The 24,613-nt window shown below is 40.7% G+C and overlaps 1 protein-coding gene across 1 annotated transcript; it reads right to left on the bottom strand.

Annotated features, from left to right (window-relative positions):
• Positions 1-54: 54 nt before the first annotated feature.
• cdc40 (cell division cycle 40 homolog (S. cerevisiae)) lies at positions 55-24,613 on the bottom strand. Its single transcript, XM_039781451.1, has 15 exons — positions 24,391-24,613; positions 23,989-24,075; positions 22,966-23,095; positions 22,789-22,875; positions 22,512-22,651; positions 20,581-20,677; positions 20,067-20,206; positions 18,698-18,772; positions 18,376-18,421; positions 15,300-15,401; positions 12,518-12,633; positions 11,318-11,451; positions 4,691-4,767; positions 1,345-1,489; positions 55-632 (listed from the first exon to the last, which is right to left on the bottom strand). Exons 1-15 carry the CDS (start codon positions 24,580-24,582, stop codon positions 455-457), a joined length of 1,746 nt encoding a protein of 581 aa, XP_039637385.1. The 5' UTR covers positions 24,583-24,613; the 3' UTR covers positions 55-454.

Below are 24,613 nucleotides of genomic sequence, written 5' to 3'. Positions count from 1 at the left end.
TTCTCCCCATGATTTTGTGTTGAATTATGGATATAGAAACACTTTCTCAGGACGTGAAATTTACAGAATGTTTATTTCCACAAAGGGATGGTTACACAATTAAAAATGAAAGACATTTTTACCAATGATTACAGAGGTATACTCCACAAATCGCAAATTAAAACAAAAAAAAGATATTTAAAAAATGCCAAGGTTCCCCTCTTATATTCCGTTTGCAGTAGAAACTATTTTTAAAAGTATGCTTGTGGCCATCTTTGTACAGATAATACATACTTTGAACTCTCGTGACAGGATACAAAAATACGCTGCTACAATAAGACTGGATACCAGTCCTGTGGCTTTCACAAAATCCATGGGACAAGCAGTCCCTTTCAGTATCTCTATAGTGAACCAGTTAGGGTCGGTCCACCATTTCCCAGACCACCCCCAACCAAAAACACACACCAGAACAGATCTAGTCCCAGAGTTTGATTTGTCCATCCCAACCGCAGGTGATAACCTTGGAGGTTTCATGCGGATGCCATAGCGCACTGATGCACACCTTGTCATGAGCCTTGATCCTGTGGTAAAGCTTGGTGGTCTTCCAATCCCAAATGTTCAGTTTTCCATCCGCATCTCCTGACACCACATAGCTGGAAGAAACAGAGAGGTAGAGAGGTAGAGAGGTAGAGAGGTAGAGAGAGAGAGAGAGAGAGAGAGAGAGAGAGAGAGCGAGCGAGCGAGCGAGCGAGAGAGAGAGAGATGGAAAGATTAGCGCTTTGCTAAAAATGACTTTGGTCTCCACTTCACCTGCCAAAAGGTGGGAGCCTGAATTTTTGGTATTTAGTCTAGCCAGGAGTTGCAGTGTTGCTATGGATACTGAAAGGAGGTTAGGGCACCTGGGTGAGAAGAGGGGAGAAACCGATATAAATGGGCGTTTTAGCTAAAATTACTGTCCTAGTTGGCTCTCGTTGTGGAGCGTATACATTATATAATATGAATTTCCACAGCCCTTCATCATTTAGAAGGCAGTGGGCGAGCAGAGGTATTCTGCATCTGAATACACCGAGCATCTGTATAATGTGGTCTCACTGTGTGAGCACACACTGTTGAACATGTTTTACCACTTTACTTTTTATTTACTGAAATAAAGTGATTGCTATATTTTGTTTTCTTTAACATTTTCCACTCAGTAAGACAGTTGTAACCCTCTTCTCAAAGAAACAGATGAATCTCTGCTAACTGCATTTCCCTAGCATATTTTCCATCAGTTTCCTTAATCGACTATTATAAACTATGAGAATCTCAGCGGCCTAATACTTCCCTTCATTCATCAGAAAATTGCGTAACTAAGTGAAGGATTACCTCATGTCTGGGGAGAAATCCACTTGGCAGGCATAGCCAGCCACCATGTGGCCTTTGAAAACTTTCTTCTTGTTCAGTCTAAAGCGGTTTTGGGCTCCAAAGATCAGAATCTGGTTGTCCATAGACTGGCACGCTAGCCATTTACCTGGGGTTAGAAACAAGCAAACAGCATGAAGCTTACAGCTCATCTCAAGTGGTGCTGCACAGCATTTCACTGTACAACATCCAACTGCACAAGTTGCTGAAAAAAAGATTCTAATCAAGTATTAGTATTTTAAGTATTGGAGGTACAGTATAACATTTCAAGGCCCATATTATAGGAGTATAGTAAGTATGACAGCAGTTTGTGTTAGCAGTAATCATTTTAAAATGCAAACCGATCTAAGCTTTAAAGATTGTCACAACAAGTTTAAAAGTGCTAGTTTGTCTTATTAGCATGCTTCTGTACAGCCAAATGTTTAACAAGCAGCAACTGTAGAATCATGATGCTGCCTGCCACTGATGTTAGTATGCACAAATCTGGCAGTGTAACAACTCTGATTTACTGCGACATCAAGGAGAGTCAAAATATTTTATTTATTGGTGGAATTATTCCTCAAGGACAGAAATCACACAAAAAAACCAAAAATGTGTAAATTTGACTTTGAGCGGATGGCACTCTGAAAGGGGAATAAACATATCATACTGCCATCATTAAAATGAAAAGATTGAGGCAATTTAGGAAAAAAAGAGGCTTTTCATCAATGACTGCTCAGCTGAGATCTACTTTACAGAGTGTTTCAGCAACGCTACAGCCTCTTAGTCGCTACACAGTGATAAGAGGCAGTGCTTCAGTGTCAAAGCATTACACGACTCAGTGCACTTCTTGAAAGGAAACACGATGGGAATTATTAATGTGGTATGAGAAAGAGACATAATGTTGGTGTGTGTGTCCTCTCTTACATCCTCCCTTATAAAACAAAGGCAAAACACACCAATGTCAAATGCAATACATGCAGAATGGAAACAACTTGGCCAATTTCAGCAGCGCACTCTGCCTCTTTCATTAAGATGGCAAAAGACGGGGGAAGAGGAGAAAATAGGAGAGAGGCTGTGGATGCTGTGCCAAGGGGGGCTGGTTGCCATTTAGGCGTGAGAGAAAACTGAATGGTCTCCCACTGAGAACATATTCATTATTCACACGCTCAAGAGAAAACAAACCATGTTGGCACAAATACAAATAAGAACGCTGCCCAAAGTAAAGAAGAGACTAGGGAGAATGTGACGGAGAGGATGAAAGGGAGAAATCAAAATAGGTAGAGCGGGAAGGAACAGATGAGAACAGAAGAGTTGAGTCTGATGGTAGCTGGAGTTGATAAGAGTGCAAAGATTTGCTGATTTAAATGGAAGGGTTTAATTCTTTTAGGTGTGCTTTAGGCTGCTACACAAAATGTGGTCACTGTGTCAGTAAGTGGCTTCCCTACATCTTCCACTCACACCTGTGGAAACTCATCAATTCAGCTGTCCAGTTGCAGGTTTATTCTACTCTTCTTGAACTGCTGTTTTCTCCCACTGTGTCACATGTCTGCATATTACTCATGAATAGTGATGTCCCCATCACATCTCTGCCCAAATCCAGAGCTTAGGACTTTCAAATTAAGCATCAGCTAATATCATCTATAAAATGTCTTTCTTTCTTACACAGAACAGCTGCACAGTGCCTACAGCAAGCCTAAATGACATTAATTAGTAGGGCAATTTAAAGTAATAGTTCATTTTGGAAAATGCGCTTATTCGCTTTCTTGCTGAGTTAGAGAAGATCAATACCACTCTCACATCTGGGAAATAGCTAGCCTAGCTCTGCCCTAAATATACCAGCACCTATAAAGCTCATGTATCTTGTTTGTTAAATCTATTACATAATCCATAGTGTAAAAACTTCAACGTGTAGTTAGGTGGGACTGCGTGCCAGACCTTTTCTTCTTGGCCGGTGACTTCTTGGCAACCTCGTGGTGACGATGAGACTCCAGGAAAAAAATTTTACCTTTTGATGGAGCCACGCTAGCAGTTTTCCCTGCTTACAGTCTTTATGCTAAGCTAAGCTAATGGTCTCCAGATGGTACCTTCATATTTACTGTACAAATATGAGAGTGGTATCAATCTACTCATGTAACTTTCTGCAAAAAAGCAAAGGGGCGTATTATCCGAAATGTCAAACTATTTGTTTAACAAAATATAGTGTGTATAACCCAAAGTTGTACTAAAATTAAAGCAAACCAGCCGTTCTTTTTTTTTTGTTACCTAATGCAGCTTCGTTAATGTCATTCATTGAAACTGCTGGCTGCTGTGTGCTCTGCAGTTCACTCCCTCACAACTGTGCATTAAGGAGATGTTAAAGTGTTTTAACAGAGCTCAATGGGCCGTTTGTGACAGCTGGCGTACCCAAAGCAAACAAACTTGGAGATGGGTCAGGCTTAAAAAGGAACACGCTGACTTATTGGGAATTTAGCTTATTCACCGTAACCCCCAGAGTAAGACAAGTCGATACATAACCTTCTCATCTCCGTGCGTGCTGTAAAGCTGTCTGACGGCTCCAGCGGCATCAGCCCATCACAGAACAGGCAGGTGAATGGTTCCAGTAATCCTACTGCTCTGAATAAGTGACAAAATAACGCCAACATGTTCCTATTTACAGGTTGTGATTTATAGAGTCACAGTGTGTACAAAAAACAACGTAACATGAGACACAGCCATCTTCTAACCGTAAACAAACTGGGAACTATATTCTCAGGTGGAAGAATATAGTACTTGGGCAGAGTGATATGCTCGCAGCAAGCCTGTCTGAGAATATAGTACCCGGTTTGTTTACGGAGTGTGTACACACTGTGACTCTACAAATCACAACATGTAAATTTGAACATGTTGGCGTTATTTTGTCACTTTTGTCACAATTCGGAGCAGTAGGCTAGTTGGAACCAGTTACCTGCAGGATCTGTGCTGGGCTAAGCTAATGCTGGAGCCGTCAGACAGCTTTACAGCACGCACGGAGATGAGAAGGGTATGTATCGACTTGTCTTACTCTGGGGGTTACGGTGAATAAGCTAAATTCCCAATAAGTCGCCGTGTTCCTTTAATACAGCTGATATCTACCGATATCAAAAATGCCACGATCGGGTCCGATCCCCACAAATTAATTTACTTAGATGACACTGAGCCAGCCTTGTTTTTATTATTTGGAGCAATTACCAACACTGGAATGTATAAACCAACTTCAAGCTGGCAATATGGCTTTATGCTCCCCAGAGTCCTGTGTATTGTGTGCTTGACTGTGTCTTTGCGAGTGTTTTGTCATGATTAGACTACTCACCGTTGGGAGAGAGTGTCACAGCTGGCATAGAGTGCATACTAGGCTCGGCAATGTACTTGAAGTCCACAGGGATGTCCCTGAAAAAGGCAAAAATCACTATTAGTTAGGGTTGGGAACCGAAACCCGGTTCCAACTACACATGGCGCTCTTTCTGGACTGGACGATGCTGCGTAAAGTGATACATTTGGTTTTGTTTAGGCAAGATAAATAAGAGCTGCGAGCACGCGAATCAGCCGTGTGCCATGGACCGCAGGTTTTCTACTCCGCTCCTATGGCCAACTGCACACACACACACACACACACACACACACACACACACACACACACACACACACACACACACACACACACACACACACACACACACACACACACACACACACACACACACACACACACACACACACACACACACACTTCTTTTGTGTTTGAACTCGTACATTGTTTTTATTGACAGGCATTTCATGTATAAAGTAAAACAAGCCCAAGCCTGCCTGTGTCTGTCTCTGTGCAGTGGGGCGAAGTCTCGGAGAGAAAAACAGTCGTAGCAACATCGCTCGTGAAGCGACGTCTGGAAAATTATTGGAATGAAATGTTTTTCGGGTCACTGGCTAATTGTATATGGCTCAATGCATGTTGGGCCCTGTGTCATTTTGGCGGATTAGAGTTACAGTAAAGTGAATGAAAAAAGAATGAACAGATTATTATCGAGTCATATTAATAACAGCAACCAAATTAAACTGTATGAAATTCATTTACAGGTTCCATAAACTGTATGAGGTGAATCAAGAATCGTTAAGAAGCGGAATTGATAAGCAGGGTAAACCATAATTGTTACTGTTAGTACCATAGAAATAAAATGGAGCAGCCCCGAAGCAAGAACTAAAAAAAACATTTACCAAGCTGTAGTATGTTTATTATTCCAACTGCTTATGCCATCTCAAAAAAGCTTGTTGTTGAAAATGGTGAAAAACCAGGCAGGATCACCGTTACAGCTACAGTATGTAAATAACGCAATGCAATCTGAAAGGAGCTTTTGATGCTGCACGGCCAACTGTACCGCCAGCCAATTATTTATTAATCCCTTCCTTGCTCTTTCACCCTGCCCCCCCCCCCCCGTTTCTTCAATGCTCTGCTATGTTTCTCTGCTTTTGGGCAGATAGGAAACTTGGCTTGTTGATCTTAAGTGGTCTGCAGAAGATCATTCACATCTACAGTGCTCTGTGTGTGTGTGTGTGTGTGTGTGTGTGTGTGTGTGTGTGTGTGTGTGTGTGTGTGTGTGTGTGTGTGTGTGTGTGTGTGTGTGTGTGTGTGTGTGTGTGCGCGCGCGCGCGTCTGGATGACAGCATGCCAATTTCTTTTCTATGTATGCAACTGACCTGTGACACTTCACTAAGTGAATAAGTGTAACTAATGTGTCTTTCTGCCTTAAACTGTGTATGTTTGCATCAAGTAAGTGCCCGGTTCTCATCTTGCCACCTGCTTAAACTAAAGCAATGTCCCTGTCTGAGATGAGTAACAGCTGGAGTAAAGTGATTGCACCATGTTCAAACAAGACCAAAGATGGAAGCTTGAAGAACTAAAGACCAGAGTTAAACGAGAAATGCCAACCCCTGTACACGTACAGTAAATCTCAATGTATGTGCACATACACAGCCAGACATTAAAGGGGTGATAGAATGATTATATAGGGTATTTCACACTGTTCCTTATGGTCTCCTAATGGGGTATGTAACATTGGTTGGGCTGAAAATGGCCTGGTTGATATTTTACTGGCCCTTATGCATCCCTGTGTTTTGGCCCTATTTGTAACAAGAGCTTTTCTTCCAAATATGGTATGGTCATGAATATTTAGATGAGCTGCGGGCCGCTGATTGGTTGAGCGACTTGCCATACGCACACATTAGAGACGCGCGCTGATTGGTTGAGCGAATCCCCAATACACATACATTAGAGAAGCGACAGAATCTCATATTCCAGACACTGCAATGTTTCATTACCAAATTCACTTCTGAGACTTTTTTAAGCGAGAAATCAACTATATAAAGATGAAATATGGGCCGTTTTACAAAAATTTATGGCTAATTGCAAATTTGGTAAGACGTGTCGGACTTTAGGAGCTCCACACAGTCTGACGAGAAAGCGGCAGCCTGCTGGGCTCCATACCCAGCGCAAAGTCACCCTTTGTGGATACTGCACTACGGGGCTCCGCGGCCGGCTGCCGGCATAACTAATATATTTACGGTTTGAATTTCGTCACGCCACTTATATAACATCATTCCCCAATGTCTTATAAAGCTAACAGTTGTGTCCGATTTGATTTTAAGGCATTTTTATGAACGCGAGGCATCTTTGTAGGACGAGCAGCTGCTTGCTATATGTCCCATTCATTACAATGGGGAAATACCGCAGCTAGCTAGCTACACTGTCGCCATAACTAAATTATATTTACAGTTTGAATTTCGTCACGCCACTTATACAACATCATTCCCAATGTATTATAAAGCTAACCGTTGAGTCCGATTTGATTTTAAGGCATTTTTATGAACGCGAGGCGTCTTTGTAGGACGAGCAGCTGCTTGCTATATGTCCCATTCATTACAATGGGGAAATACCGCAGCTTGCTCACTTTCGCATAACTAAAGTAGATTTACAGATTGAATTTCGTCACGGCATGAATATTACAGGTTCCTCAAGGTCTTACAAAGCTTAGCTAACACTTGTCCGATTTCGGATTTCAATTGAATGTATTTTTGTGAATGTCAGAGTTAGGATGAGGCTAGCTAGCTCTCATTGATGGACTCCATCTCACCGCGGCTCTATCAATGAGACTCGCGGACAAGAGGCGTTTATTTCCCGATTGTTTGTTTAAAGGTCCAATATGTAATATTTGTACTGTAATAAATCCAAAAATGACACCAATGCCTCATCAGATATTAAGGAAACATGTTAAACTGAAATACTATCTTTTCTGACAACAATGCTAATGTCAGTATTTTTTCTTTTTGAAATGTACATTCCGTGACGGAATTTGTGTTTATGTTTTGATCTGTGTGTTGTTATCAACGGACCAGTTTGACAGCCAGGCCGGGTTGCCAGATATACCTGTAAAAACGTAAACCCAGCACGCTACAGCTGTAACGGTAGTACAGCCATGAAAGCAGCACACAAACGAACAGGATCAACGGAGATAGATTTTACCTGACGTAAAAAAAAAAGAAAACAGCATGTTTCTAACAGTTGCGTGACCAGAGACGTAACAACCCCCTGGTAAATATTGGAGATGTATTTGAAAGATGGAGACAGCTTAGATCCCAAAAGGACGCAGAGTTGGCTTATTTTCTCCTGAACAGGTAAGCATTAGCTTCAGGCTAATTTATCACAGCTACTAGGGATGGGCATTTTTTGTTATTTTAACATTTGTGTACTCATATTGAATTATATAGCTAGAGTACCCGAGTTGGTTACTCGCAAAAACAATTGAGACATAGCCAGTAACGTGATCCCGACTGGTCCTGGCTAACGCCGCCTTGCTAACCCTGCTAACTGCTAGCTAACGTTACCGGAGGACCAGGCATGCAGCCCATGGCTGTTTACAGCGTATAGCCTCGTCAGCGGCTGGAGCCGACAACGGTGAGTTATTTTAAGCCACGAGAGGGGGGCTGTAAATCGGAAAGAGAGGACTGTGAGTTTGCAGTGTGTTTAGCGATTGTTGCCGTAATTCTAAGCCAATGAAGTGTGTTCCGTCGGCAAGGTAGCTAGTGGTATTTTTAGCGGTTCGTATTGTAATTCTAAGCCGAGAAAGTGTGCCTGACTGGCGTGTGGAGAGGACAGTGAGCTTGTTGTGTTTTTAGCGGTTCATACTGTAATTTTAAAGCGAAAAAGTGTGTCTGTCAGTTGGTTACAGAGCTCCGCGTGAGCACGGGCTTTTATGACTGTCAATATAGCCAGCATCTACCGTTAGCTACTCCGCTGTGCTGTGGAGTAATGTCTGGCTATGTGAGAAAAGCGTCTAGCAACATTGTTGAATGCTGCGGTCTCAGCCTGGCAACCCCCGTGAACTTCGAGTCTGAGCAGGAGGGGCGGGGGAAACGACTCTCCAGTATTTTGAATTTGTACTGCAGTAACTATTTTAACCGCTAGCTGCCAGTATTACACACAATATTACATATTGCACCTTTAAATAACTCAACACACATACCCATTATAAGATTTACTGGAACCTGCGGGCTGCGGTAAAAGATTGCGGGCGTAACAAGCTCGCTGACACTGCGGTCAGGGCGGCACACAGTGGGAGAAAATTTGCAATTAGCCATCCATTTTCGTAAAGCGGCCCATATTTGAGCTTTATATGGTTGATTTCTCGCATAAAAAAGTTTCAGAAGTGAATTTTGTAATGGAATAGCAGAGATCTGCGTGACCTAGCTAGATTCAGAAAACTACCTGATCTCAGGTCAGTTGTGTAGCCTATGTAAATGTTGGGGTGTGACCGTTCTCTTAATACACCCATGGCTATGACAAAGGTTCCGGTTTTTGGGAGGTTGACGTCAACTTCCAGCTTTGTTGAGATTCGCCCGTTTTCAGCGGCAGTTTCAAAAAATGAGATTTTCATAATAAAGGGGTGTCAATGGGATTTTGAGCTTCTATGTATGTCCTATTTACCCACGAACTGTCGTTATTCAACTATGACAGGGTAAAATCGGTTCTGCATTCTATCACCCCTTTAAAGGGGCGCCTTGTTTTGTCAGAGCCAATGTCTGCAGACACACCAAGCTAAACTCGGAAAAGATAAAGCCATCAGAGCTCTTCTTCTGAGCTCCAGAAATAACCAGTGTGAATGTTCTGTTGTCTGAAGAGGGAAAAATGAAAACATATGCCAAACAATCTATACACTGGGAATATTCATCATGAATAATAGAAGATTGTTGTTTACTGTGTTTCACGTCAATCAAGATAGGGGGTAATGACAAAAACAGCACTATTGTATATTTTATAAGATAACTTTACTTTGTCAGGCATAATAACTGCAGTGAGGTTGAGGTTATGTTTTGTAATCCGTCAGCAGGAAACACGTCAAGACAAAAATGAGAAAGTCTCTGAGCTTCTCTTGAGAGGGAAATCAAAGACCGTCTGTTTGTTATTTGGAACTAATGTGAAAAGAGGGTTTCACAAAACAGAATTACTATTGACAAAAGAGTGAATTAACTTTCTTAACTCAAGTGATTGCCACATTTCTGCTTTGGTATAGCCATTACCAATGGGCAAATATTTACATAATGTTAAATTTGGGTTGACAGGGGGCTTTTAAAAATAAAATAAAAAGGTCAGGACCACAACAAAAGTCATTCTGGAGGGAAATTGAGTCCTGGTATGACATAGCAGCAATATCCTTCGCTCTGTCTCTGCAATTTTTCATCTTCCTCTATCCTTTTTTCTCAATCCATCATCATCATCCCAAATGTCCCTCCAAGCCCCCAGTTTCATCGCTGTCTGAGCGATGTCTTTGTGATCAAGAGCTAATTCTCCTTTTTGGCACAGTGCAGCACATTTCATATTGATTGTAATCACATACACCAACTCTCCGCTCCCTGATGATAGACCTCTGCTACAGATAAAGTAGTCTCCCATGAAAACTTGTGAGTATGTGGGTGAAAATGAGGATGGAATTTGAATTCCGAGTAGGTGTTTGCACCGTGACGTGTATGACTTGTAGATTTGCTGCCTCGCAATCTTTTCTAAGCATCCGGCGTCTCCTCACCCTGCCCCTCTCTGCCAGTCTCCGCTTCTATTCTGGAGATATGAGACTGTTCTGTTATTCAGCCTAATGCTGCTATGTAGCAGCTCTCACAAGAGGGGTTAGCTAGAGCTGAGAGCCAGGTGGTATCCGTGGGAGAAAGAGGGATATTAAAGCCACTCTTTAGCCGAGCATACCACTTGCCTGTTCGCTCCCACGCTGCACTAAAAAAAGCTCATGGAAGACCCCTCCTAAACAAGCGTACAAAGTAGACTCTTGGGATATTGTGCTTTTGCTAAATGTTGTTGTGTCAACATTTTATTCTGTCCTTCAACTCATCTCCTTAAAAACATTTTTTAAACTCCCAGTGCAACAGATGCATGTAAAGCAGGCACATCGTGGCAGAGGCCATGACTCAGAGCAGATTAGCAGCACAGCTGCGTGAGCTTTGTCTAAGATAGGGTCGTCGGGAGGTTTGTTGATGTCTACTCTTCTAATGGACAACTAATCAAAGGAGCAGTGCAAGAGGATGTCTTCAGAGGGCAGCATGATACACTGATGATATATTGTTTGTTTTTCAAATGTTTGTCCTGAGTCTTCTAGTTACGGAGAAACACAAAGGCACTTGATGTCCCCATGATTTCCCCACATTTTCCCTGCAAACTATCTTGCTACCATGTCAAATCACACTAAACACCCTCTTCTCCATAACTCTTGATTTTTGAATTATTAATGGGAAATTAACAAAATAAATAATTAATCCCTGCTTCACATTCATACCCATACCTGCAAACTCAGAAGGGCTGAAAAAGGTGACCCCTTTATTAACCACAGTCTTCCATTACTAAGTAACTAACACTGCATTAGTATGTCAGGCTGTAGTCTGTACTTACCACTCCCAAACTCGAAGACTCTTGTCGTCCGACGTGCTGACAAACCGACGGTTCTCATCCACAAAGGTGATGGTGTTGACGGCTCCCAGGTGACGGTCGTACTCCTGAACCACCTCGCCTGTCCTGATGTCCCACTGACAGAGACACAAGGCGCAGAGGGCAAGACAGACAGATTCGAGGTAAACACATGTATCTCAGACAAGTCGTAATAAAATAAAGTGGACTTACAAAATCCCATCAAACTTGTTTCACTGCATATTTCCATTCTATTGTTGTGTGCTGACAACTTTTCTAAATGTAGAGAATTAGAGAAAGTCATGTGGTGGGGCTGTGGGAGACTTACAGAGGAGCGGTTTTAAAATTGTGCTAATGCAGTGAAATAGTTTAACTGCAGTGGTCTGGTGACAGCGATTAGCTATCAAACAGGCCTCAGTCTTGAACTTTTTTTTAAACATTATGCACACATTAAAATGTAAAGGAGAGACAACCACATAAGACACAGCCCCCAGGCAACAAACAAATAGGATGCATTTCTGTCCAAACAGATTTTACATCCAATTCTATTTATGCTCTTTTCTTTTTTTTAGCCTTCAGCTGCTCACAGGAGCAGCCATCTGTTCCCAAAACCCAGAAGAGAGCTGCATGATTAAATACCAACCCTGATAATTGTGCCAGATATTGTTATCGTGACTACGTGACATGTGAACAATTAGGGGACAAACTTTGTGCTACATCTTGACATATTTTCAATATATGAAATAAAACTAAACAGTTCCATAATCGTTATTCCCAAACTCCATTATTATGGTCATATTTCCAAATCAGATGAGAATCTATTGAGATAAAAATTTAAACTTTTATCTGTACTTGTTCTGTGAACGGATTACCTAATTGTGTGATATCTTAGTTATGGATTTCCTACTTTTATCACCGATTGTTCCATTTGCCTCTCTTCTATCCTAATGCTACCCATGATTAATGATTGCTCCAGTCCTGTCAGCCATTGAACCTCTAGCCATGCGCACACAAATACACACACCAGTGCCGGAAGATGAGACGGGATTGTATTTCATGCTCCAGTGGGCGAAGGGGGTATACACAGAAACTCATGTGTGAATCTGCTTGGTCAAGTGGGAAATACAGTTGAAGTGAGGGTGGGAGCGGAATTGAATTGCTTGCAATGCAGCACACTAACTTTACCTGAACAATCTTCTTATCCGACATGCCGGCCACAAAAAGGCTCTGTTTGTCCTCGTCTGGGTTGAACTTGACGCAGTACGGTACCTTCCTGTTGGTGAAGCGGGAGATACACTGGCCTGTGGAGGGAGGCAAAAATGAAAGTCAGAGCTCCAGAATAATCCACAGTGGCTTTTCAGAGAGGTACACTCAAGTTGTTTACATTTTAGGGACACAAGCTTAGTTTCCATCCACTTGTCAGTCAAATTATCTCAAGTTCGGTAAAAAAATTCAAGCGAATAAAGCTGGTGAAAGTGTGTTTCCATCCAACGGCTTTAAAGCGAATAAAAACCTGTGCGTAATGACGTCTCATGCCGTTTTGCGGTCAAATTGGTAGATTGAATTAATTTGAGACATTTTATGGTGTTTCCATTCATTTTCGCACTGAATAGCACAACATTCAAGCTGACGTTTGCGAACAAAGTTTTGCCCAACGACGACTCTATCAACACATTGCTATGATGATGCAGATGCACGTAAATGCTCGACGACAACGGAGGCGGCCTGTGGTGTGGGTACGAGAGTGCTCCATACAGTTCTGGAAGATCGTGGTTTAGAGACACATAGAAACCCTTTGGTTGAAGCATTTCCAGATTTGACCTGTTGTGTTATTTTATTGGCACGTCCCTTGACCCAGATAAGCCATGGCCCTCCGGTTCCAATCGAGAAGTGTATTACAATTGCGCTCTACAAACTGGCTACATGCGCAGAGTACAGAGTGGTAGGCGAAACGTTTGGGGTCAGCAAGACCACTGTGTGTTTACGGCGTGTGCAATGCCATACAAACGAGGATGATGCGAAGGTATATATAGGCAACCTACCTGGAGTGGATGAGGCGCATGAGATCTCGCTGCGGAACACCAGAGCGCATATTGTGCTACAGGTGTAAGGCACAATATACAGGACTCACGTCCCGCGATTAGACCCCCTGCTGAAGGCTGCAGGGATTTTGTCAATAGAAAGGGCTGGCTATCAATCGTACTACAGGCTGTAGTAGACGGTCGTTGCATCTTAAGGCACATTTGCCTTGGCACTCCCAGTAGAGCACATTGGGTGCGCGGTCTTCACTACTTCTGACCTGCGCGCCTATTTTACCATAAAATGACCTAAAACTTTATCGCAATTTATTATTTATTCGGCAAATAACGTTTCCATCAGTGTTTATCACATAAGCCGTATATCGATCAAGAGAAAATCCGATGAGACCGAACGTATAGACTTTGAGTGGATATTCATGAAATTCAATCGAATTTTACTGTTTCCATAAGCCATTTTTCATTCGATATCACATTATTCGCATAAAAACGTGTGGATGGAAACATAGCTACAGACAGCAATTTTCAATGCTGTATGCTCTGTCCCTGCAGGCAGCAACAGCTCAGCCGTTACACCGAAATTTCTGTTTCTTTGTATTTATTCAGCAGGGGTAAATCACCACAGGAATGACGCTACCACCACTGCTAAAGCTGAGAGAACAGGAAATTGGAAATGACTGCAACACCAAGAGGCCCTTAAGATAGGAATAGAGGCTTTTCACCAGCATAATGTCTGTATTACACCCAGTGTCAAATCTAGAATAAAATACTAAAATGACCCCCAACGCACCAATGATATGTACAGCTGCAGGAAAGGAACAACAGTTGAAATGTACACTAAACAATCTCACAACAACTGATGGGAACACACTGTCACTGTGTAGTAACGTAACTCTAATAGAAGTATTTGGATGATGTGGCTCCAAAGGGCATCCGGTTACAACAAGTGGGGGATTTAACTCTTTTCTGCCCTCTGCTGGATTGGCACTCTTGAGTTAAGAGAGGTAGAAATTGAGATGGATGAGGGGAAAGATAACAGGGAACCATGTGGCACCAATGACACCAGGGACCCTACATTGTTTAGGCAGTTCACATACCAACAGTATTAGACAGGAGTTTGACATGTCACTTCTCAATATGTCTTTCTGAGCCTTACAAGATCCGAATCCCACAAAGACCGTGTCAGATATGTTGATTACATTTCTGAGGACATAGTTTGTAGTGCTGTGGAATTGTGCTGCTATATTTCAGGTCAATTTGGGAACTAATGTTGACTTGACATCTGTATTAACAGAATACTGGATTTCTATGGATACATCCATCTGTAGGAAATGTATAACTAACAATTATTTTATTAGCGATTTGTCTGCAAAATACTTTCTTTAATAATCAATGAATCGTTTTTTCTATGAAAGGTCAGAAAATAGTGGAAAAAATGCTTGGAACATGGTTCAAACGATTAAACAATTATTAAAATGGAGGAAAGCGGGTCTGCAACTAAATGTGTGAAGGGAGAACGATTAACAAATTGGCTGAAATTTAGTTTTGACCTTCCAGAAACATTCTCTGCAAGTTCTGCAGAAAAATGTTTAATTCAAACAATAACACCAGGAAGCTGGGGTCTGTGCTGTCCTTCACAATTATCTCATGGCTTGCAAGATCAAGGGTATAATAGATTGCACTGCAGTGTGTTATTATGTTCCCCCATACACACTTTCTTCCCAGTGCCACCAAGATTTCTACTCACAGAATATCTGGGGTTAAAATTCTGAATATGCTCACAAGACATTCAAATAGACATACTGTATGAGATAATAATGTGGAGTACCTCTCCCGTTATTATTTTGAAGAATCAATAAGAGGCTGTGTGGAACAATAAAAAAATAAAAATAAAAATAAATGTCTTTTGACATCAGTGTGGTAGAGCTTACCTGTCTCAGTGTCCCAGAGTTTGAGGTAGCGGTCATAGGCAGCGCTGAGGAACTGGGTCCCAGTGTTGTTGAAACAAATGTCTCGCACTGCTTTGCTGTGACCTAACATAACCAGAGGAAATGTACACATATATTACAAAAAATAAAATAAAAAAATACACTAGACAAATCCCCCCACTCTTGCTACCACGTTACCCAGCTGCCTTCTATTGAAACCCAATTCATTTGAGGAATGTAAAAATTGGTTAAGGAAAATAAGGGACGTTGAGGGAAATGGAATCTTTAAATGAGCTTGAAAAAAAAAAAAAAATGCTCCATCTGTCTTTTCAACTGTTTTCTACCTTCTTTTGTTCTCTTCCTAATCCCAATCTATGCATCCCCTTTGGCTTTTGCTCATGCAGTGCAGGTGATGCGATGTCCCTGTGGGCTCTGAGACTAGGCACATGCTTGCTTGCTCTAAACCGACTTGCTGGCAATGGCTTTACTGCAGAAAGCCTTGCTGGTGTGTGTATGTGTATGTGTGTGCGTGTGTGTGTGTGAAAACACAGATACACTAACTACTGAAAGCAGGGTGCACGTCATCAAATATACTGTTTGTCACAGACTGCATTCAGAGACATAATGATATGCACTCATTCACACATCCCCCAAGCTAATGTAACTGTTCTTTCTTACTTGATAATTCAGACAAGCTACATGTGCAGACAAACAACAATGGTGTTCAGTTTCCTATGACAGGAAATGGTTTAATTACAGATAATGCACAACATTGCAATATTTATATTATTTCTTTTCTTGTGTATTTTGATGACTTTCAGGTTTTTAGAAAGTACACCTTTTGTTTACAATATGAAGTTGTATTCTCTGCCTTTTCCATTTTTATATCCAACAACAAAGTGAAAAAATAATATGCTCTCCACAACATAGTCGTATACGTCTAACACTCCAACACTCCTCTACTGAAAAAAAAAAATAATTATCATCATCGACATCTCTGCTGCTTCTCCAATTCATAAACCCCTCAGCCAGTCACTCTCTGTCAGTTGATTCACCCCTAAACTGTGTTCTCTCTTCCTGTATGCCAGCTCCTCTCCGTGTCTTGTGCCCTCCCTCGCCCCTCGTTCCCCTCGGCCCCTGGGCTGCTGAATTATGCATATTCTGTGAAGGAGCTGACAGGCAGAACCACAGCTGCAAACAATCACTATTCAGAGAGTGTGCTGTCGCTGGAAAGAGTGTAAGAGTGACCTGCACAGATTAGCCTAAACCCCCCAGATATATATATCTATATATATATATATATATATATATATATATATATATATATATATCTATATATATATATCTATATATATATCTATATATATATATACATATATATATATATCTATCTATATATATATATATATATATATATATATATATATATATCTATCTATATCTATCTCTATGTCTATATCTATATATATATATACTATATATATATATATACATATACATACATACACACATATATATATACACACATACCTACTGAAAAATTGGGCGTGCAAAATTATTCAGCCCATTTACTTTCAGTGCAGCAAACTCTCTCCAGAAGTTCAGTGAGGATCTCTGAATGATCCAATGTTGACCTAAATGACTAATGATGATAAATAGAATCCACCTGTGTGTAATCAAGTCTCCGTATAACTGCACCTGCTCTGTGATAGTCTCAGAGGTCCGTTTAAAGCGCAGAGGGCATCATGAAGAACAAGGAACACACCAGGCAGGTCCGAGATACTGTTGCGGAGAAGTTTAAAGCCGGATTTGGATACAAAAAGATTTCCCAAGCTTTAAACATCCCAAGGAGCACTGTGCAAGCGATAATATTGAAATCTTAGGAGTATCAGACCACTGCAAATCTACGAAGACCCGGCCGTCCCTCTAAACTTTGAGCTCATACAAGGAGAAGACTGATCAGAGAGGCAGCCACGAGGCCCATGATCACTCTGGATGAACTGCAGAGATCTACAGCTGAGGTGGGAGACTCTGTCCATAGGACAACAATCAGTCGTATACTGCACAAATCTGGCCTTTATGGAAGAGTGGCAAGAAGAAAGCCATTTCTTAAAGATATCCATAAAAAGTGTCGTTTAAAGTCTGCCACAAGCCACCTGGGAGATATCCCAAACATGTGGAAGATGTGGTCAGATGAAACCAAAATCGAACTTTTTGGCAACAATGCAAAATGTTATGTTTGGCGTAAAAGCAACACAGCTCATCACCCTGAACACACCATCCCCACTGTCAAACATGGTGGTGGAAGCATCATGGTTTGGGCCTGCTTTTCTTCAGCAGGGACAGGGAAGATGGTTAAAATTGATGCGAAGATGGATGGAGCCAAATACAGGACCATTCTGGAAGAAAACCTGATGGAGTCTGCAAAAGACCTGAGACTGGGACGGAGATTTGTCTTCCAACAAGACAATGATCCAAAACATAAAAAAAAAAAAAAAAATCTACAATGGAATGGTTCACAAATAAACAAACATATCCAGGTGTTAGAATGGCCAAGTCAAAGTCCAGACCTGATAGACATACCCCAAGCGACTTACAGCTGTAATCGCAGCAAAAGGTGGCGCTACAAAGTATTAACTTAAGGGGGCTGAATAATTTTGCACGCCCAGTTTTTTATTTGTTAAAAGGTTTGAAATATCCAATAAATTTCGTTCCACTTCATGATTGTGTCCCACTTGTTGATTCTTCACAAAAAATTACACTTTTATATCTTTGTTTGAAGCCTGAAATGTGGCAAAAGGTCAAAAAGTTCAAGGGGGCCGAATATACTTATTTTATTTATTATATATACTTATTATATATACAATCAGCAGACAAGTCATTAGTGTTCCAGTAATGCTGAGCTCAGTTTGTCACTGCTGTGTATTTCCCAAACTGCTGCATGCATTTCAGACCTCGATCAAAGATTTCATGTCAGCATGTTTGCTGATGATCCATTGTTTATAAAATGTTATACTTTGTGATATACATACATAAAAATGAATTAACATTTATCATATCAAAATTTAAGATCACTTACCAATAAATGTGCGTATACACCTCCTCTCGCCGTACACTTCCCACAGCTGCGGAGAAAAGGAGATTGAACTAGTGAACACAGGTTTGTGGTTCCACAACACTACATTAAAGCAAGCCAGCAGAAAAAAAGGTGAGCTTTTAATCTTCTCAAAAGCACAATAAAATAGAACAGTAAAACATTCTAACTCATAGCTGACAACGTTACCAGCCGATCATAAAGCCATTAAACTCTGAATCTTTGAAAAACACAGAACAAGTATGCCTATAATCATTCATAAGCTTCTGTGATGTTTTTTTAATGGCACCATGTTATGATTATTTACCTTGATCTTACAGTCCATGGAGGAGGAGAGCAGTAGATGACCAGAGCTAGGAAATAGTCTGATAGCACTGACACCCTGAAAACATACAGATAAAGGAGAAATTGATATGTATCTAACCATAGTTCTCCTTATCATGTTCATGCTAATCATTACTACAGGTCCAAGCACCATTGAACATTAAATCTTGCACACTATTTTTTGGTAGCCTTGTGAAACACAAAGTTGAACTAGAAAAGGCAGAGAGAGGAAGTGAGGCACAATCTCTAAGCTCTCACTACAAAAGGAAATATTATGTTTTACAGTGTGAGTGAGAGGAAAAGTATAATAGCAAACATTTGATTAATATCTAAACATTTGTAAAGACACTCCAAATCATGTGAGTTCACATTTGGCTATATAGTATGTTCTAATAATGCCACAGTTTTGCATATCATGGCATTTAAGAATCTAAGATATCCATGCGTCTCCACGTGTGATTGGGGAGACACTTTTAAACACGGTTATTAATTTTACTCTGGTGTTATATTTACTTTAGACTAAAGGAGTCAAAGGAACCGCTAACTGTCAAGGAAACGGATGCACTACATCTCAAGTTTTTACTACATAACTTAATTTGGCCAGGCTATTGATATTAAATCATTTCCTAAGGGGAGACATCAGCTGAATCATAATAACCCGGGCAGATAGAGTGTGTATGCAGACCACGCTGCCTCTGTAATAGTCAGACATTATAATGACTTTCAAGTTACCAAAGTTTCTCCAAAAAATGTCAGAAAACTTTGGTGACACCGTACGGGCCATCCTCTATCTATTATCTCGATGTCAGCACTTCCACATGCTTATTATCTTTTCAAACCTCTTTGTATTTCAAATTAGACTCTGAAGGCGGTAACTTCCTGCACAAAGCGCATAGGAGCCAATTTAAAACTTGAGTGATTTCCCTCTCCCTGAAGCACACTGGCAGATCTGAAGCTTGAACCAGATCTTTCTTGGAGTAACTCAGTGTTTGCCTTTATATTTGAATTATAATGACGTTTTTTTGAATGAGACAGAATAATCTTGGATATGTCAGAGACAAGCAACTTGTATACGGCTGTGTTATCATTTCATTCAAAAAGTACCTGGGAGGTTTTTACTGACTGCTTCACAAATTCTTACAAGGACTGCATAATGGATTTTTTTCTCTATGTATACAGACACCTATGTGACACTGCTCTTGTTTTGCATTTCAGACGAATTACTAATTAACTAAACAGTATAATACTTACCAGCAGCAAAGCCTGTATAGAGAATACGTGTTAACTGGTACATAAAGGGTCAATTCATTTATACATAGAAACACAATTGATCTATGTCCCTTCCCACTGACCTTGGTGTGTCCAGACCAGACATGAATCTGTTTCTTAGGCAGGTAACACTTGTCGGGAGCATCTGCAGAACGCAGGTTGATGCCCACATCCTGTGGGACATGGAGGTAGGACCTGCCCTGGTAATCATACATGTCTTTAACTGGGGGCAGAGAAAAAAAGAGACAAAATATCATGTCAAAACAATCCTGTGGCATTTGGAAGCATGTTTTTAAAAGTAGACAGGACTATTAGCTGCCCTTAGTCAACAAGACGTCCTTAAAATAAAATAATTTGATCTATATCATTCTAGGACAACTGAGCAAACTTCATCGGCGGAGGAAGATTATGTGGTATGATCAAACTAAATTTTTAAGCCAAATGGTCCTTCAATAACGAAGGTTCAACATCTAAAGAGATACTGTGTACACTCCACTCACAATACAAACTATGACATCAAACTTAAAACAAATCAGTAAATAACTTCACTGAATGCGATAGCCATTCACATGTCTAAATTAAAGAGGACCACAGTACCATGGAGAATAGTCTTCTCTTCTGCAGGGGCATCTTCTTCGTTCTTTCCCTTCTTCTGCCTCTTGGCTATGATCTCATCCAGCTCTTTCTGCTCTTCCTGTAAAAAAAAAAAAAAAATTAATCACAAGCTGATAATTGCCAAACAGGGATGTTGAGGGTAGATGTCGAAGAGTAGTCTTGAGCAGATGTAAACACTCAGGATGAGTCGGAGATGAGGTTGAAACAATGGGATTTTTATTATTTTTGTCCCAATTAAGGCCCACAGGCAAGAATGATAATATAAAAGTTAACAAAATTAAGGAAAGCAACAAAAATAATATACAAATACTACCGCCCCTCTATATAGCCTGAAACCCCGCCCCTCAAATTGGAACATACCAACACAAAGTACAGGGGTGGCTCAGGTGAATCGACCGTAATGGCTCCATACAGCCAACATTAAAGGTCCCATGGCATGAAAATTTCACTTTATGAGTTTTATTAACATTAATATGCATTCCCCCAGCCTGCCTATGGTCCCCAATTGGCTTGAAATGGTGATAGGTGTAAACCGAGCCCTGAGTCTCTACTCTGCCTTTGAGAAAATGAAAGCTCAGATGAGCCGATCTGGAATCTTGCTTGTTATGAGGTCATAACAAGCAAGGTTACCTCCCCTTTCTCTGCTTTGCCTGCCCAGAGAATTTGTCCAACCCATGGGAGAGAGACATCATGGCTTTCAAACGAGAAAAGTGGCAGTTGGTCAAGGCCACACCCCCACCCTCCACCTTGCCCCGCCCTCTCTCCTCCTCAATAGCTAGAGACACAAAAATGGCACATCCTAAGGAAAGCTCATTGTGGGACTGGCTCTAGTGGCTGTAATTCTGCACCAAGGCTGAATTTCGGGAAAGAGACTTCAGATACAGCATTAGGGGACCACTAAGGTCTATATAAAAGCATCCAAAGAGCAGCATGTCATAGGACCTTTAAAATATCTAAGAAACTAGACATTAACAGCATATCATTTATATAATTGGCATTCAAATTAGCCAAAGCCCCACAAGACATCTTGATGACTGAAAAATAGTACTTAAAATGCCGGTTGACTTCCGGTTCCCCCGGAAGTCATAGACCCATTTAAACTCAAGGATCGCGGCAAAGTTTCCCTTATAACAGAGAGCACATGCTGGTAAGACAAAGATCATTACCCTCCTCTAGCTTTTAAACTCAATAAACAAACATTAGTTAAACAAAGACATAAGTGTTGCCTGGTTATTATAACAGATGATGTTTGTGACAATCTGTATGGTTTTAAACAATCAGAGAATGAGGTATTGATGGTTGTAGCAATTGCATTTAAATCACCGTAGTATTAGCGGTTAAATGTGTACACAAGAAAACTACGGGATTACTATGAAAAATGATGACAGATGATTTGACCACCGTGTGTGGTAGCCTAATTACCAGAACATATTACCACACTAAACAAACATATACAGGCAACGTTCACACTCAGTCCTTGAGATACAAAATAGGTAGCGCATCGCTACCGTGACGGCAGCCATGCGCCCCGTCACAAGGGATACAGTGCCGATGACAGACTGGGCAAATTGTAGTCAGTTTTCTCTCAACTGCATGCCCTAGTGTAAAGGGGATTACTCTGGGCTACTCTTTTAGGCTAGTTTTTCTCTAAAATAGAGCAGAGGTGTGGGTGGACTCACAGAGCCATTGGTAATGCATGCTAATAAGGCAGACCATAGAGACCATAGATTAACTATATATGTGATAGACAGCATGTCTGTCATATGGCCCAACAGTAATCCCTATTGTCTAAACCTGAAGGGTGGTGTGTTCCATATCAAGTAGTAACTTAAAGTTGGTTAATTATGAAGAGGCGACAATCTCAAACACTCAGTCAAAATATTTGTATATTATATTAAACAAAGCATTATTACCTCTGACGGTTTGGCCCCATCTTTCTCGTCTATATATTTTGCCCATGGTCCAAGGAAGTTGTCAATCTCTCCTGCTTCTCCACCTTTGATCTTTTTCCTTTTCTCTGACTTCTTCTGTCCGCTCTCAAACACAGTTAGTCCTGGAGGAAGAGCCACTAGATATTAGAATTCTGAATCTCCCTAAAACAATATTTCATGCAGCATAAAACATACTAAATACATATATACAATCAGATGCATAGGAACACGTTAGAAATAAAGTTTGATAGAGGATTACCTTTATTTTTCTCAGCCTCATCCACTGCACCAATGTAGCTACTACAGGATACCTGGTGTGTGTCAACAGATGGATCTAAAGCATAACCTATTAGCAGAGTGGAGGGAGTTGTAAATTCAGGGTCAATACATTGGGCGCATAATTTAAACCCATCACACAGGTCACAGATGAGCTTACCATAGGTGGAGAAGGTCCTCCTTTGCTGTTCAAACATGAAGTCGTTGAGGTGAGCAGGTTCTGCATAGCCAGATAACATGTTCCTGGGGGCAGCCATCTGCTGGCTTTTAAATGGGTTTATTGGCCCAAACTAATAGGAAGAAATACAAAACCATGTATAACACTAAAATTAAACTTCAACAGAGCCCTGGAAGGAACTACTCTCTTGCATGGCCCTTATAAGCACGACTTCAATAACAACAGACTTTCTGATTTATGTAAAAATAGATGGATAAATAAATAGGTAGATAAATAGATTCTTTCCAATGGGAAATTGCAGCATTATGTCTGCCAAACTACATAAACCATGAAATATAAAGGACACTCAATAAGATGGGTAACAAAATACATAAGTAATAGTATATATACACATATACAGTAAATAATAACAACTAATCAGCATGATATCAATAACAACAGATATAATTCATGTGATAGAATTTACATTAAAGCCGGTCATACAGTAAAAATCTGATGACATATGTGGATGTTACATTGTTAACACACAAAAATAGTTTGAGATTGAGATTATAATTAGTAATGGGTGTAGGCATTTAGTGTTTCATTTCACGAAGTTAGAAGCAGTGACGGACTGGGATCAAAAAAACGGCCCTGGCATTTGCAACACACCAGCCCTAATTTTGTCAATAAGCTTTAGCTTGGAAATTAGTAACTCTGTCTTCCGAGTGTATCTTTCCACGCACTTTGCCATAGTACAATCTTGAATATTTGTGGCTAGCTGCATGCATAAAATAACTTATCAAAATTAACCAAAGACAAATTATCAGTAGTGGCCCATAGGGGGCGGCCCTTCTGGCATTTGCCCAAATTCCAGATGGCCAGTCCGTCACTGGTTAGAAAGAAGCCTTCTAAACCAGGAAAAGACAACATACACAAACATATAAACAAAACTTCGCTTGAAATCTAGTCTCATTTTATATATTAACCCAGGTCTAGATGGCATATATTTATTCTAAAACTTACCTCTGGTGCAAACATGGTCTCAAATGTCGGGTTGTAGGTGACTTCTTTCAATGAAGGGTCCAGGTGTGTACCAGTCTCAACAGCCTCCTAAAGTGAAGATGTACATATCAGCGAACGGACCATCACTGTTTGACTAGCAATACAATATCAAATTGCTGTTTTGTGTATCAGATGTTGGATAGAAACAAGTCAAATGTTTCCCGCTAACGTTACTAGTTTTATTCGTTAACGTTAACAACAATTGTCAACTCTACCCACTAAATAATTACGTATTCTGTATTTACCTTTATCAATTGAAACTATATGTCTCATTATGATATGTGCAATTGAAGTGCAATTAATAGCATCCAAGTTTAACAATACCGTTAAGCTAATGTTAGCTAGCTAGCTTGGTTAGCTTACTTTAACAGCGACCTCGGGAGCAGAATTGAGAACAGCCACGGACATCGTGGGTACAGACTTTAGAGGTTTAAGGTGAGCCATGGTGTCCGGGTCCGCTAGGTCCACTTTCTCAACATCTGTATTCAAATTCGACTCATTTTCTGAATCAGAATCGCTACCGTACGAAACGAGGGAAGCCACGGTGGCAGACATCTTGGATGTTGTGAATTTGCCGGAAGCAGGA

This window comes from Perca fluviatilis, chromosome 18, assembly GCF_010015445.1.
Source record: "Perca fluviatilis chromosome 18, GENO_Pfluv_1.0, whole genome shotgun sequence".
NCBI lineage: Eukaryota > Metazoa > Chordata > Actinopteri > Perciformes > Percidae > Perca > Perca fluviatilis.
Note: the sequence above shows the minus strand (reverse complement) of the source record. Positions and strands in the feature narration are given on the sequence as shown.